Raw genomic sequence first — 17,744 nt, forward strand, 5'->3', positions numbered from 1 at the left:
AATAAAACTACTTAATTATTAGGGAGAGTATTAGCCACTCAGATTTCTTAGTGAGTTGGAAGGTTGATGTTAGGGGGAAATAATAGAAGAGGGCAAGGGACCATTAAGCAATGGAAGATAAATTACCTTTTTACAATCTCAAAGGAGAGAATATTGACAAATCAAGGGAAATTTGTAGTTATATGTTGGCTCTAATAAAGGGATTTACTTAATAATTGTGAAACATTTGGTTTTTCACTTGAATAGGAACTGTAAATGAAAGAAAAAAAGCTTGAAAGCTAATTTCTTATTAAATAAAAATGAGGGTTTCTTTTTTTCTTAAGATTTTATTTATTTATTTGACAGAGAGAGAGATCACAAGTAGACAGAGAGGCAGGCAGAGAGGAAGCAGGCCCCCCACTGAGCAGAAAACCCAGATGCAGGGCTCCGTCCCAGAACCCTGGGATCATGACCTGAGCTGAAGGCAGAGGCTTTAACCCACTGAGCCACCCAGGCGCCCCTAAAAATGAGTTTTAAGAGTTTCCATCATAGGGGCATCTGGCGGACTCAGGAGAACATGAGACTTTTGATCTTGGAGTCAAGATTCAAGCCCCATGTTGCAGGTAGACTTTACCTAAAGAAAAAAAGTATTTCCATTATAAAAGTAGTATAATCACATTATAGACAAGACCTGAAAGAAAGGAAAAAAAATTCCTACAGAATTTACTAGGCAGAAGTTTACTAATGAAAGCATTCTTGATTGAGTTACGTGCTTTGAAAACTCATTGCATTCTCTTATCAGTTATTGTGCCAAAGAATTAAAAATAATATATGAAAGGGTTTTGTTTAGGTATAAGGTTAAGATACAAGGTTGTTCAGTTTGCCCTTGCCATACTGTCTTAATTAAAAAGAAAAAACTCTGCATTTGAATATCTATTCTTAACCTAGGTTTATCATAAATTATAGTGGAAGACAAAAATTTAAGAAAATTAGGACTCATTTGTTTTATAAAACTAACATCATGTATTCTAGTACCTTATGGTATCTAAAGAGTGCCCACCATTATTCATGGTGACTGTTGTGGACCTCTGTTTGTGATGAAAAGAAAATTAAATGAAAAGTAGTAAACATTAAAACACCCTTCTTATTTATGAATTAGTGGATTTTTCCGATAATTGCTTCTTTTTCTCCCCTCAGAGATTGAAACTATCATGGTTGATGTTTGAAACCAGCATAGACTACCTTAAACAGGTGTTAATACCAGGAAAATGAAAGAAACCAAAATACTCTGCAGCATTTTGTGATGTTAGATTGAGCCTAGAAAAAGCCAGATTTGTACAGACATACAGAGAAGGAGAGAAAAGGAAACTTGTTAATGAAGATAAGAAAGGCATTCTGACAGTCAGAAAAGTATGATACTTCCAGTTCTATCTAGTATTTGCTGTCTGTGTGGACTTTGGAAGTTTAGCCCTGTTATGTGAACTCGAGTAGTGTTTTCCATTTTTAGGACCATCGAATCACTAGCAGTTTCCAGCCCAACCCAAATTGTTCATTATTCATGAGGAAGCTTATGTGTCTTTTTGCCCTTATTTTTACTCCTGGATGGGATCATTCGCCTATTTGATTGGGAAAACTTAAAAGAACAGGTTATACCTTAAATACTTATTTAGTGATGTGATACCTGGCCTTGTTTTGTCTTCCATTATCTTCATACCCTTCACCATCTTTTTATTGGTATGTTCATGTTACTCAGTTTTGTCAGCATGCATTAAATTATGAAAAGATTAATATTTAAGGCTTTGCCATTGGTATTGGGATTACCCCTCTTAATTGGAAATTTGCTTTAAATCCAATTATAATTTTTAACTTTAGAACGCTTTTTAGCGCGAAGTTTAAAACTTGGTATTTTATACAAAATAGACTGAAAATTACTTAGTTTTTTTTTCTCTTGAGAGGTCTTTCCTTTCTGTGCCTTCCAAACATTGAGCTTTTAACCAACCCAAATTTACCATGATACGTATTATAAGAAGAGAATTGATCATTCTTCTCTCTAAGTTGTTTCTGAGTTGGGCAAACTGTTTAAAACTTGAGGATCCATGTGTTTGGGGGAAGGTTGAAAATGAGATCACAGATAACAAAATGATCAAAACCTTAAACTGTAATAATAGATACCATTCATTGCAAAGTTGCTGTGTTCAGAGAAGTTAGGAAAATGAAGCTCGGAGAGGTTGAGTAAATTAAGGGCAAAAGGCCATATATATGCAGATGAACTAACTTTTGAATCTATATCTGCCTGTAGGGAATGCTCTTAGAAGTGGCACTGCAAATAAATATGTTTAATTTTATTAAACTCCATGTTTCTGAAAGTTATTTACCCATAGAATCTGTCCTTGGGTTTTGTGGTGAGATGAAAAATACAAACATTATATGGATTAGTATTTTTTGGAACATGTTTTGAGAAAAGCTTTTATTATGAAGTCTGGTCTCTGGTAAAAAAAAAAAAGAAGGTAAAATCAGCTAAAATATATTCCTCTGTCATGGTATAATTGCTTTCCAAAATACAGCTTCTAAAGTGCAAAATTTTAAGATATGGGCAAGGGATAGGTTGGAAAAAAATCCCCATCCCTTTGTATTCTGTGAGAAATATGACTCTACAAGTAATGTCTTTATTCTCTATTAGATTGTTTGAAATCTTTCTGGAGGTTTGTAATCATTTAGATCAGGGCTTGGTAAACTACTTGGTCAAATCCAACGGTCTTTTTGGTAAGTTTATTGGAACACAGCCAGGCACATTTGTTTACTTATTGTCCATGGCTGCTGTTGTGCTCTGGTGGAATGTTGAGAAGTTGTGATGAAGACCACACAGCTAAAGTCTCAAGTATTACTTGGCTCTTTACAGCAAGTTTGTTGACCCTCAGTGTGGTCTTCTGCTTCCTTTTCACTTTATATATGCTTCATCTCTGTGTACTCTGTGAACTAAATAGCTGAAGTTCTTGAAATTGAACTATCTGTATTTCATCCTCTGTAAAAGAAATTCCTTGGGAAGTTAAGTTGAAGTGTTGTTCTAGAGGTTGTATTATTATGAGTAGGTTTTAAACTCCTGCCAATATGCAAAATTCCATAGTTTTGCTTTTCTGAAGAATGAAACTATCAAGTGGTTACATTGGCATACATAGCTGTTTTTTGCTGCAAACCTTTTTGATTTGATAGAAATCATAGTAGATTAATGCTGTCAGTAGGAGTAGCTAACATCTATTGAGTGTTGTATACCAGGTCCTGTTCTAAGCACTTTACATATAGTATCCCATTTACTCTTTGCAACAACTCTGTGAGATAGGTAGTATTATCTCCACTTTATAGATGAGGAAATGAAGGCATAGGGAGGTTAAGTAACTTGCTTAAATAAAGATAATAGGGGCACCTGGGTGGCTCAGTGGGTTAAGCCTCTGCCTTCCGCTTGGATCATGATCTCAGGGTCCTGGGATCGAGCCCCGCATCGGGCTCCCTGCTCGGCAGGGAGCCTCCATCCCCTTCTCTCTCTGCCTGCCTTTCTACCTACTTGTGATCTCTCTCTCTGTCAAATAAATAAATAAAATCTTTAAAAAAAAAATAAAGATAATAGTTTCTTTGGAACGGTCTTTTCAGAACTTGGGCAGCTAGTTTATGAGGGCCTTAACATGCCCTAACCCCCTCTCGTTCCTCTAGTAGGTGATACTTCTGTTAAGCCCTATATACAGGGCTTAACAGGGCTTAATATATGAAACTTTGGTGCTTTATAATTCTGTGAACTCTAAGAAGGCCCTCTGATTCATCATTATGCCCTTCCCATTGACATACACTCTCACAGGGCAGTTAGTCTGATCAGTATAAATATACATCAGATATCTTCATAATCTTGTTCTGAGGTTCCATTTCTTTTATCCTATCTCTGCTCATATATCACCTTCTCAGAAAGGTCCTCCCTGACCATGTTATCTGAAATAGCCTCCTTCATATCCACCTTACCTGATATTACTTACCACTCAGAAATGTTTTATGTATAGGCTCTTTTCCCATTAGAATATAAGCCTGGGGCAAGGACTTCATCCTTTCACTTTAAAATAGATAGATTTATTTTCTACCATTGTTTGCATCCCTTTTCTGTAACTGGAACCTAACTGCCCTCCCATCTTACTTTTCTCCTAATTCCTTGATTTGTCAGATGAGTTCTGGGCTTACTTCTTGCTACCTCCAACAGGTCACTGTACCATTGTCATCTTTGAATGTCCCATTTATTCCACTCTGTCCTCACCTTAGTATTCTCTGATAAATTTTTTCTTCCTTGATCATTGTAATTTCTGGCTCACAGTCTTCTCTCCCTCCCTCCTGATTTGATGATTTTTTTTTGGGGGGGGGGTCAAAGAGCGTTTATTTAAAATGAAGTTAAAACTTTTTTCATGGGAGAAAGATTGAATTAAACCTTACACAGAAGTAAAAGTTTAATACAACATTAAAAAGAGATATTTCCTGTTAATTGGAAGATATTGTATGATTTTGTCAATAAAGAAGACAAAGTATATCTGCTTTCCCTAACTTGACACTTGGGAATTAAGATGAATTTTCCATGTCTGAAAAGAGGTTAGAATTTCTGCAGACAGAGTTCAGTACATTAAGAGGATATATCCAGTGGGCTGAATTGTTCTGAAAGTTTCTCATCAGAATCCATAGAATAGTATCTACCCACAAAATGGGTGGCAGCAGGCAGTAGATGATACTTTGATACTTTTTTTTTTTTTTTAAGATTTTATTTATTTGAGAGAGAGAGAACACGAGCAGGGTGAGGAGCAGAGGGAGAAGCAAACTTCCTGCTGAGCAGGGAGCCCAACGTGGGGCTCGATTCCTGGACCCCGGGATCATGACCTCATTAACCAACTGAGCCACCCAGGTGCCCTTTTTACTTCTTATTTCTCATTTACTTGTATCATCAAATAAACCCTTTCCCTCAAAGTATTGTTCCAGTTCTTTCCCTTCCTTCCTCTGCCAAACTTTTTTGGAACAAAGGAGAAAACTAATGACTCAACTCCTTTAGTAGATACATCTTGATTTTTTACAATCTGCTTTGACTTCCAAAGTTTTATTGGACAGCCCATTCCCTGGTCAAATAACTTTTAAGTCACTAAATGCAGAGATCTCTTCCAGCCTATGTAGTATATGATAATAACTTTCCTTTACCCTTTAAAACTTCTCTCCCTTTGCTTTTTAGTCAATGCTTTTTAGAGTTTTCACTCTTTTGACTACTTATATTTTTGTTCACATCAATACCCTTTAAACCTCCTTTGCTTTTTCTTGAAACGTGGACTGTGCTAACCATGGGAACTGGTAGCCAAAGTTCTATTTGAGATATGGCCGGTTCAGTCTGAGATACTCTCTTAGTATATAATACACACTGGGATTTTTATGATTTAAGATGAAAAAGAAAGAACATAAAATATCTCACTAACTTTTATTTATTTTTTAGATTTTTTTTCCTTTTTTTTTTTTTTTTAAAGATTTGGGGTCCTGGGGAGGGTTACATCCCATTCCATACATAGCCTCCCACCATTTATGGACCCCTTCCCACTCTATCTTCTCTCTTGGAACAACCCAGATTCCTCATTTCCCGACTAACAGCTTGTCAGTCCTTTTTAATTTTTTTATTTTTAATTTAAATTCAATTAATACATACTATATTATTGGTTTCAGAAGTAGAGGTCAGTGATTCATCAGTCTTCTATAATATCCAGTGCTCATTACATCACATGCCCTCCTTAATGTCTGTCACCCAGTTATCCCATCCCTCCACCTCTTTCCCTTTTAACCCTCAGTTTGTTTCACATGATTGAGTCTCTTATGGCTTCTTTCCCTCTTTGGATTCATCTTATTTTATTTTTTCCTCTCTTCCCTTATGATTGTCTGTTTTGTTTTTTAAATTCCACATATCAGTGAGATCATATGATAATTGTCTTTCTCTGATTCTCACTAAATTTTAAAATATTGGTTACGTGTTGATAATATTTTATATCTATTGTATTATAAAAATATTTGCTGAAATTAGTTTCACCTGCTTCTCTATTTTTTTATTTTTATTCTTTAAGGATTTTTAAAAAGATTTTATTTTATTTATTTGACAGAGATCACAAGTAGGCAGAGATGCAGGCAGAGAGAGGGGGGAAGCAGTCTCCCTGCTGAGCAGAGAGCCCGATGCGGGGCTCGATCCCAGGACCCCGAGATCATGACCTGAGCCAAAGGCAGAGGCTTAACCCACTGAGCCACCCAGGTGCCCCTATTTTTATTTTTTAAAGATTTTATTTACTTGAAAGAGAGAGAAAGGGCATGAGTCAGGGGGCAGGCAGGACAGAGGGAAAGGGAGAAGCAGGTTCCCTGCTGGGTAGGGAGCCTGATCTTAGGCTTGATTCCAGGATCCTTGGGATCATGACCTGAGCCGAAGGCAGACACTTAACTGGCTGAGCCACCCAGGTACCCATTTCTCCTTTTAAATACAGTTGTTACATCTGTGGCTTGATTAAATTTCTGTACAACAATGTTGATCTAAATTTTATCTTTTTTTTTTTTTTTTTAAAGATCCTCCAGATCACTTCTCCATCTAATACAAATTTCTCTTCTGAATTGCAGTACCAGCTTTCTGGAATATTTACTCCCCTTGGCACTCTGTCCCCCATCCCCCAACATATTCAGCTTCTTTAGAACCAGGGTAATTCTGCAGTGCCTTTCATTTATTGGGATATAGAGATAAAAGAAATATTAAAAATATATACATACACACTAACATGAATAAATGGTGTCTGTATTACCACTTTATCAGAGGATACTTAAAAGTAGACAATGCAGATTGTGATGTTTTTGCTCAGCTTGATGGGAAATATGAGGGATTGATGTGGAAGAGAGGAGAGACCTTACTCTACTCTGAGATATTAAAAATCTGACATGTACTTCCCCCAAGTATATTTGGTCACCTCAGGCCACTCTGATGGTTCCGAACTATGCTGTTGTAAGTTTACTGCCATCTGGTGTCAGGATTAGGAAACTGTAGTTCAGTACTTTGTCTCTTCCCGTACCCCTGCCTCCTGCTGGAGACAGTAGGCAGTCTTTCCTGGACATGTGGGCCTGCCGCTCTTCTTCATCACCTAGATAAGTTATCAGTAAGAGCTCATTTAATTCCAGTGTAGGAAATCTTTATTCTCCTTCTTACAGCAGTCTTTTCCTTGGCTTCCCTGAGAACTTACTTACTACTTTCATGTTTCTGATTCTCAGATAGCCCATTTCTCTTCCAGTGTAATTTTTTAGTCCTAGATTTCTGGGCCCGACCCAAGGCTTTAAATACTACCTATTTATAGAAATATTTATAGTTATAGCCAAAAAAATCTCCTCTTATCTTGTCACCGATGTGTCTAATTGTCTATTAACTGGCTGTTATGTGAGCATCTCAAACTTAACATATTCAAATCTGAATGTGGATCTCCTACCCCACCTCAGTTTCTCAAATCTGTTTTTCTCATTTCAGTAATTCATGATGCCAGAATTCTTGGAATCATCTTGGCATCCCTGCCTCTTATACTCATTAGTCAGACATTCACCATTTCCTGTAGAGTCTACAAAGATGTACACTTGTGTGTGCTCAAGTGCTCCCCTTCTCTGGCCTTATCTAAGCTATCACTGTCTCTTGTCTGCATGAGTAAGTTCCTAGTTAGTCTCCTTGTGTACACTCTTGACTGCATTCACATGTTTTATGTTAATTTGTTTAAAATCCGCCTCTTCTAGCCTGAGAGGTCCATGATGGGGGAGTGACTGCATGTATTTGGTTTATCATTGGGTTCTCAACCCCTGGTACAGTTCCTAAGACTCATGTGACACGTAGGTAGCCACTTGGCAGTCAGTGATGTTGATAATGGCTTCTGTAGTTTTGCTCATTGAGCTTGACTGCATTAGAATTTCACAAATACTTTATTTTGGCATTAGTATTTTGTCTGAGTTCATTTATCATAAATGGGTTTTAGCTGTTTTCTAATTTGGTCCAGAGAATCGTAATTGTATCTGTATGGACAATATATTTTGGGTATTAATCTGCTAAAGGCTACTTTTATATTAGGGACTGCTGATGAATATGCTGAGCATTTGAAATTTCATGCCATTCTCTTACTACTCTTCTTTCTAAAATGCAATGTTCCTTAATTTTAATGTGGAAATAAACTTGCTAAATCTTCAATTAAAACCTGTTTGATGCTAGGTGTTCCTTTAAATGGAGGCTCAGGTCTTGATAGTTTCATTTGATAACTTTGGTTTGCTTTGATATTTTAAAGTTGGTTTTGCTTTATAAAGTTTTACTCTGGATTTTCTTTCTACATTGAGTTGATATTGCTTAATAAGGAAATTTAATTTGTGAAAGTAGAGGTGATTTATTAAAAGCTGATGGATAGAGATAAGCAACAATTTGTACACTAACAATGCAAACTCAAGAGAACAAGGATGTAATAGGTATATAGCAGGGTTTCTTAGTCTTGGCATTACTAACATTTTGGGTTAGATAGTTTTTTGTTGTATACTTGTATCAGACTTGTCCTAGGGATTATAGGGTTTTAGTGGCATCCCTGGTCCCTACCCACCAACAGCAACCCCTCCTCTCAAGTTGTGACAACAAAAGAAATGTAGACACTGCCAAATTGGAACACGGGAAGCAAAATCAAAGGAGTTAACTTCTATTAACCAACAGTATGTACTATGCTTAAAAGTGGATAAGACTCCATGAAATATCTTACTTGGGAAATCTTTGGTATTTTCTAGATGTCTGAGAGTATGGAAGCTATGTAGAATATTGTTAACGGCAAACAGAAGTGGAGACTGTGTGGCTGTATTTTTCACATCATAACATTTCTGTGTTTGCTTAAAATAAAGTAGCTTTTGCTCTTAACCACCTGGTTCTACCACCAAACTGAAAAAAATGTATGCATTCTAAACATATATCACTGATAAAGTTTTATTTTATAGACTGACATCAGAAGTTAGGTGACGGGGTGCCTGGTTAGCCCACTCAGTTAAGTGTCTGACTCTTGGTTTCACCTCAGGTCATGATCTCATGATCTGAGGTCAAGCCCCATATTGGGCTCTGCACTCAGCACAGTCTGCTTCAGATTCACTCCCTCTCCCTTTGCTTCTCCCCCTGCTAGTGTACTCTCTCTCTTGCTCTACCAAAAAAAAAAAAAAAGTTCGGTGGTAGTAAAAAAAGTGGAAGTGGGGGGAGGTGTGAACGAAGATTAAAACTTAAAGAGCTTATAATCAGAGTTTTTGCCATTTGTGTTGTGTATATAAGTTACAAGATATAATTCTTTCTTTCTTTTTTTTTTTTTTCTTCAAAGGGACATGAGAGATGGCTTTAGAAGAAAAAGTCTCTATTCTTCCCATTACACAAGAGACCGGTCTCCTCATAAAAGAGACACTCCTTTTATCAGAGAATCACCTGTAGGTCGAAAGGATTCTCCACACAGCAGGTCTGGATCCAGTGTCAGTAGTAGAAGCTACTCTCCAGAAAGAAGCAAAACGTACTCTATCCATCAATCTCAACATAGAAGTATGTATTTTTAAGACTTTTCTTAAAACTTCCATTAATGAGAATGTACTGATTCAGATTGTCTTATAGGTGTTATAAGATATATTTTTTAAACGTTTTATTTTGAAAATTTTGAAACCTACAGAAGAGTGGCAAGAATAATAAAATGAATACCGCACACACATGTTTTTGGGAACCATTTCAAGTTGCAGTCCACATTGACATTTTACTTCTCTCAGCACAGAAGAGGTGTGTTTATAATCATGTTGGAAAGTTATACACTCTTGTATTTTTTGCTAGTTCTAGGTAGTCCATCCTCTTTCATCTTCTGTCTCTAGAAGATATCTGTCTATCCATCCATCTATCTATATTTGGTAGTATATTTTTCATGAAAAGTATCAGTGATTTCCCCTAAATATAAGGTATATAGCCTTACAGATTTTAGAGCTAAAAACCTACTTTAGATTCATTTTTTCCCAACCTCCAATTTGTTGTTGTTGTTGTTGTTGTTTAATTTGGAGTACCTAGACATGCATGGCATTCTGTGCAATTGTAGCATGTCATTCTGGTTGAGTTGCTTTGTATGTGTTGGAATAAATAAATGAATCAACTTACTTTCTAGATAATCTGTTTTAGTTTTCTGGACTCCACTACCTGCAGTTGAGCTCATTCACAAACATTTCTTCATGTCTTTTTAACTTTGATAGAAGAATCGTCATAAATAAGTTAACATGGCACGAGCAGGTCAAGGTGAGAGAGATTCTCACTCTGATAGAAGAACACATCATGGAGGAAATCAACATTAGGGCTCATTGGGGCCCTTCCTTTTTTTTTTTTTAATATTTATTTATTTGACAGAGAGATCATAAGTAGGCAGAGAGGCAGGTAGAGAGAGAGAGGGGGAAGCAGGCTCCTCGCTGAGCAGAGAGCCGGATGAAGGGCTTGATCCCAACACCCTGAGATCATGACCCGAGGCAAAGGCAGCGGCTTAACCCACTGAGCCACCCAGGCTTGGGGCTCTTCTTTTATTTTCAGATTTCTACAGGTATCTTCTAGGTAGAGCAAATTACGTAAGCCAAGATACAGATACCAGAAAAGTCAAGAATATTTCTTTTTCTTTGCTTATTAACTTCCTTCCTATTAACTGTTTTTCCAAATAATCAGCTTAGTTTATGCTGTTTAATAGCATAATGTTTAATAGCAGTTTATTAGTTTAATAGCATTTGCTTCCTTCATGTTAGGAGTAATGGAAGATCACTTAAAATCATTAGATTGTCTCCATTTTAGCTGTTGCTGGATTCCAGTATTTAACGAACATTTATCAATTTTTTGCTGTTTTCAGAGCTAGGTAGAGTGGGGCTTCCAAAAAACATACTTTTGGATACATGGGTATGAATGGTCAATACAGGAGGTAAGAATGTCACTTGAAGTAGATTTAAAACAAACGTAATCTTTTATATATGCCTAATTGCTTAAAATAAGCATATAGTTCCAGGTAACTGAAAGCTTTACTGTGGAGTTCAGGGTCTACAGTTTGGTATTTTCTCCGTTGTTTTACTTCTCTTCCTCCCTCTCCCCTTTCGGGATAAATAATATCTGAGTTCTAATGCACTTCACATGCACAGACATAAATATTAGCTAGACACCTTTAAGAAGATACTTTTTTTTTTTTTTTTTTTGGATGTATATGACTTAATCGAAATCTACTGATTTGATTAGGAGGAGGAGTGTCTTTGGAAACTGATTATGAAGTCTTTTTTTTTTTTATTTTATTTTTTAAAGATTTTATTTATTTATTTGAAAGAGAGAGATCACAAGTAGGCAGAGAGGCAGGCAGAGAGAGAGAGAGAGAGAGAGAGGAGGAAGCAGGATCCTTGCTGAGCAGAGAGCCCGATGCGGAACTCAATCCCAGGACCCTGAGATCATGACCTGAGCCGAAGGCAGTGGCTTAATCCACTGAGCCACCCAGGCGCCCTGATTATGAAGTCTTTTGAACAAAACATGAGTAAAATGGCAGCTTAAGATTCTTGTTTGATATGTTGTAGTGAATGTGTTACTTTAGATAGTTGTTAGTGAATTTGTCATATTCTTTCTTTTTCTCCTCTGAAACAGATTTTTAGGGAGGCATTTTCTCTCTGCTTTCGCCTGGTAGTTAGTGGTCAGAACTTTAAAATCTTGAGATGGAATGTAGAGGAACCATATGTGCTGCTCCTGTATTAGAGTCTCTAGCAGACTTTCCCCTTTCCCCTTTGAGGCCTACCTTTACTATCTGGAGTGATAAAAAGATAATGGAGAAAGCTGGGAGACTAAAATATGGTACAGATTGAGTGAAATAGAGTATACAACTTTGGTAATACCTTTATGGTTATTTATTAATATATATATATAATAAATATATATATATATATATATATTTTAAAGTCCTTGAGCTTTGAAAGCGAAGTTCTTTAATCAAGAAAAAAAAGTTTGTTCCAGGAAAACACTCTTTACAAGTTACATGGGTTGATTACTTAACTGTTTGGGCTGGGCTATTTAAATGTTTTTCTATACTCATTTTGTGTAAATAGTTTTCAGAATAGTTACAAAAAATCATCTTGTAAAAACTTAATGGAGGTCTTATTTTAAACAATAATTGAAAAAAGGAATTGTTATGTTACATATTTGTGATACCAGTTCTTTTTTAATCTAAATGTCACAGATAATGATGGCACCTTGCTTTTCTTCAAAAAAGAACTGAGAAACAGGGTCCTTAAATTACCAGTCATTTAAATTGGGTTAATTAGTAAGTGTGTTAATTTAGTTTTTAAAGTGTATATTGAAATTTTGTCAGATTTTAAATGTTTCTATAAATAACAGGTAAAAATAATTTCCTTACTCTTCTTATGCCCTCATTTTGCTAAGTTTGACATTTAATTTTTTGGTTTTTGTTCACACTTTTTCAACATAGTTTTAATTTAATAATCACTAGTAGTTTGGCCATAGTAACCACTGAAGGACTAATTCTTCATAATTCTTCTGTGCATTTAATAATATCTCTTATGCGGGGCGCTTGGATGGCTCAATGGGTTAAAGCCTCTGCCTTTGGCTCAGGTCATGATCCCAGGGTTCTGGGATCGAGCCCCGCATTGGGCTCTCTGCTCAGCAGGGAGCCTGCTTCCTCCTCTTTCTCTGTCTGCCTCTCTGCCTACTTGTGATCTCTGTCAAATAAATAAATAAAATCTTTAAAAAAAAACTCTTATGTGATTATTAGCCACAAAATGATTTTTACTACTTTTTATCTCTACTTATTTCCCATTTTGTGCTTACATCTACATACATATGTCTACATGTGTATTTTATTAAATTTCTTCTACTTAGCCTTTTGAGTTAATCCTACGAACCTTGTACTGCTTTAGACTAATTATCTCCTAAATCAGAATGTTATTTTCATTCTGTGCTTTGTAAGAATTTTCTGCCTATAGCTTAATTGGACTAACCTGTTCATAGTTGTCATTGTAGTAATCACTGTATTATTATTTTTGGTTCCTTTTTGTTGTCCATGTTTACATGTAAGTCCTAGCTAACCTCATTGCCTTTCCCTTTGTTTATTATGATATTGTTCTAGTTAAAATTGTTGTATATATACCTTGTATATTTCTACTTGAAGTTTATTTTTATTCCTATTAATCTAATTAAATTTCTCCCCGCTTGTCAACTGTCTCTCAGATATTTATTTTCCATTCCTCCTCTTTCTCAATTGATTCTCATTGTTTTCCTATCTTACTCTTTTGTTTAGGATAATAGTACTAATAGTGACACCAGAAATCACTAAGTTCAGTCTCCCATACCCTGAGGTTCTTTGTTAAAAATACTTCCTGTGATGAATTGACTATTATCACAATCCAGTCCATCTTTGTATAGTTCATTTTTTATAAAACAATTAAAATCTTTTCCTGTAACATTTCTGTAAGACTAGTCATTTATCTTAGAGCCATAAAAATGTTTCACCTTTTATGTATTTGAAGAGTACCATCATAATCCTCCTGGTTCCCCCCCCCTTGCTTTAAATATATTTAGTTCCTTCAGCTGCTCCTTTTGTTTGACATGTTTTCAGTACTTTGCTTCCCTGATTTTCTTTCTGTTCCTTTTAAGTTGTGATGCCAGAAGCGAACTTTTATTTTATCAGCCACATTGTATCACTGGCCCTTCCTGAGACTGTAGACAGTTGAACCTAAGCCATTTTCATATGTGTTTTTTATTAAACAATGCCCTTCAGCTGGTACTTTTTTCAGCCTTTACTCAAGCAGTTGCTTGAGTGTAGTTTATACATTAAAAGAAATCTAAACATGCTAAATTTTATTTAATTAACTTTGGCTTATTATTCTCTTCTATAGAGGTCTTAAAATCTCATTGAGTGATCTTGTATACTTGGAGCAGATAAAAATAGCTTTGTTTCATTGGCAAAGGAAATATGCTTTGTGTTTTGTATTAGTCATTAATAGTTATCTTGAGTAGCAAACAGCCAAATATAGAAACCTCTAGAGACCTCTGTCTGTGGACCTCAGCCATTTATCCATGTTGTTTTCAACCAGTTGTGATCCCCTATCTTCTCTCTTCCTTTTCTCTTGAGGATTTCATGGAAGACTTTGTCAGGTACTTTCTTGAAACTCTGAAGTTAGAAAGCATTTCCTTATTAAAACAGTGACATAAAGATTGCCTTGCAGAGGGGCGCCTGGGTGGCTCAGTGGGTTAAGCTGCTGCCTTCGGCTCAGGTCATGATCTCAGGGTACTGGGATCGAGTCCCGCATCGGGCTCTCTGCTCAGCAGGGAGCCTGCTTCCCTCTCTCTCTCTCTCTCTGCCTGCCTCTCTGTCTACCTGTGATCTCTGTCTGTCAAATAAACAAATAAAATTTAAAAAAAAAAAAAAAAAGATTGCCTTGCATGTTTTGTAATTCTGTTGTGGCTCCTAGGGATAATTATTTAAATACATAGAAACTACCTCTTTGTTAATTCCTTTTAAACCTTTGTCTATGGATTAATGTCAAATTTATCACTATGCTTATACATTAATTAGGTTATGTAACATTTTGTAGGATTTTTAAAATGTCATTACTACAGAAGATTTGCAAGTTTATTGTTTTGGTTGGTTTGTTAAATTTGTTATATTTTTCTATAGTTCTTACTTTGGGCCCAGCATCCCTTTATTTTCTTGATATCAGCAGCCATTATTAGGTATATTTATTTCATTCTATATGTCTATTTATGGTAATGTTAAAGGATTATTTTTCATTAATGTTTAGTCCTTTTTAAGGCATATCTTCTAAAATAACTGAAAATGTACAAGAATTAAAAACACATTTTGAGAAGAGCATATTTGGAAGATAGATTCCATTATTGAACTTTTGTGTAATGAGAAAAGAGATCTTAAGACCTTCATGAATATATTTGGAAGTCCACATGACTTTCTTTGGATGATACCTGAAATTCCAATAAATTTAATGGTTTAATTCTACCTTTGAAAAGAAGGCTTTTTTGGCGTTGGTTTAGAATGGCAATGATAATAGAAGTCAGAGCATGGATATTTTAGGCAGTAGGAAGGGATGAAAAGCCCATTCTCTTGGTGACTGAATAGCATAGCATTTCTTGGTTTGAAAGTCACTGTATTTGTGTACTGAACAAGGTCTTTTAATAATCAAAGATATATTTCACATAAATGGTTTGCCAAGCAAGACAGATCCAGTCTTTGCCTTCTGAGTCTGAGTTCTGGTTAGGGAGACAAACCAGACATTCTGAAGGAATAGATATGTTATGTGGTATCCGAAGGATGAGTAGAAGTTGGTGGAAGGATGTAGGTGGAACAGGATTATTGGGATGAGCTGTATCATGTGAAGAGATCCTGAACTGTAATTTAGTATTTTCCTAGATCTTGGATTGTAATTGATCTAGTTTAATGTGCTGTTGAATTCTATTTTACAATATTTTCTTATTTCATATATTTCATATGTTCTTATTTGTTCTTATCTATTGTTAACTCACAAGAAAGCTTTGTCTGTGAGTTTCGTGGGTGAACCGAGGAATACAGTTATGGCTTTTCTGGCATCAGAATGATTGAGATTCTAAATATGCAATCAGTTAATGATGTTTCCATATGTGTAGGCATTTATAGCAACCCTGTTTAGGGAGTTAGTGTGATCTGTCAGTACCACACATTCAGTAACATTAAGCAATAATGTTTTACTTAGATATTTAAAAGTAATAATGTTTTACTTAGATATTTAAAAGCAAGCCCATGTGGTTTTACCCTGATGTATTAAAAGGAGAGTTCTATTTAGAAGTTCACTTCCAAATATTCATGGTTAATACACCTTTACTTCAGCTTGTTATATTGCTAACCTCCTAAAAATGATTGTTTTGGAGAAGAAGACGTGGCACAAGCTTTCTGTACCCTTTATCTGTTATTTTTTTTTTCTTGTTGATTTTTTGGTGTCTGTACCATAAGAGCATTTCTTGTGTGTCCTTTTTATTTTGCTTTCATACCTTCTTAACCAATAGGTCTCTGGGAAATCATGTTTTTCCTAACCAAGAGCCCCAAATTTGCATATCTCTATCCATGATCCAGAAAAAAAAAATTCTTTCCTTAGCATCTCTGTAGCCACCACATCTTCATTTGTTCATATCTTAATTTCTCTTCCAAAGCTTCAGCTATCAAAGGAGACATGGATGTCTTACTTGTGCTGTGAAGTTTGTTTACTGATAGGCTTTCATTCAGAGGTGTCTGTTTTGTCCCTGTATGGTAGGCACTGTACCAGGAATTGTCCCTAACTCACTCATCTCTGATGATTTTAATATTTTTTTCTGGTAGTGTCCTTTGTTCTTACATGTGTTATCAACCATTATAACACTTGATAGGCTTGGATTAGTCTAGTTCTTTTCATCATTACTTCCTCAGGAAAACCATATTTTCAGGAAGAAGGTATATTTCTGAAATTTTACTCTATTCAGAGAGTCATCAAATATTGTTGATATCAGCAATTCTAATCAAAGAGTTACTAAATACTGTTAAATTCTTAAAATACTTCCAAACGTTGTTGAATATTAAACTGCTTCTCCAGCTTTGATATCACCTCAATGGGAAGAACTTTTTACCTGATCTATGGGACCAATGTTCCTTTTCATCTTCTTCCTCCCCATTTATTCTTGTACTCACTAGTATGTTGACTTGGATTTCAGTTTTAGTACTGCTCCTGTCAGAACTTTCCTCTCCTGGTTTCTCTCTTTCAGCCTAATATGAAGTTCTTTTTTTTTAACGTGTTATAGCAACGGTGTTGAGCCCTTTGGCCCTGCTGTCAAGCAGGGAGTTACTGTCTGCTTCATAAGAACACATGTAGGGTGAGTTTAAAGTAATGTCTCAGTAGCTAAGGAGTGGCACCCTACTAGTTAGAAGTATAAAGGTATGAGTGAAAGAAGTGGATTTAAGAGACATTTGTATTCATAATGTCGGTTGGAGCCATGTAAGAATCGCAAGTGAGGATAAAAACAAGGTTAGGAGTAAAACACTCACATTTAGGAAACAATAAGCAACAAAGAGGAAAGAGAAAGTTATAGTTAGGAGCATGGAGGAGGACAAACAAAGAAGTACAAAGGCATGGAAACCAAATGGCAGAATGTTAAGAAAACATTTTTATTTTTTATTTTTAAAAAATAATCTATGCGGGCGCCTGGGTGGCTCAGTGGGTTAAGCCGCTGCCTTCGGCTCAGGTCATGATCTCAGGGTCCTGGGATCGAGTCCCGCATCGGGCTCTCTGCTCAGCAGGGAGCCTGTTTCCCTCTCTCTCTCTCTCTGCCTGCCTCTCCATCTACTTGTGATTTCTCTCTGTCAAATAAATAAAATCTTTAAAAAACAAAAAATCTATGCCTAGTGTGGGGATTGAACTCATGACCCCAAGATAAGAGTTGTATGCTCTGCTAACTAAGCCAGCCATGTGACCCAAGAAAAACTTGTTTTTAAATCATTAAAATGCTATAATGGAAGATAGTTTTAATTCATTTTGATATAAACAGATCATTAATTAGTTTTAATATAAACAGATCATTGGAAACTCTTAAGACGAAGAGTTTAAGTATGGTGGGGTTGTTTCCATTATCTTGTGTGTGTTAAAAAATAAAAACCCCTAAAACTTAGAGGGTTGATATAAGCACTTATTTA

General features: G+C 35.9%; 1 protein-coding gene across 6 annotated transcripts in view; it reads left to right on the forward strand.

Moving 5' to 3' along the window:
- The window catches only part of PPHLN1 (periphilin 1), a 160,860-nt gene that overhangs the window by 46,102 nt on the left and 97,014 nt on the right, over positions 1-17,744 (forward strand). For all 6 annotated transcript variants that reach the window (XM_044228674.1, XM_044228671.1, XM_044228673.1 and 3 more), the window contains one exon: positions 9,369-9,580. In XM_044228674.1, coding sequence (XP_044084609.1) covers positions 9,369-9,580 — 212 coding nt within the window. The remainder of the gene's footprint in view (positions 1-9,368; positions 9,581-17,744) is intronic.

This window comes from Neovison vison, chromosome 12 (assembly GCF_020171115.1).
Source record: "Neovison vison isolate M4711 chromosome 12, ASM_NN_V1, whole genome shotgun sequence".
Taxonomy (NCBI): domain Eukaryota; kingdom Metazoa; phylum Chordata; class Mammalia; order Carnivora; family Mustelidae; genus Neogale; species Neogale vison.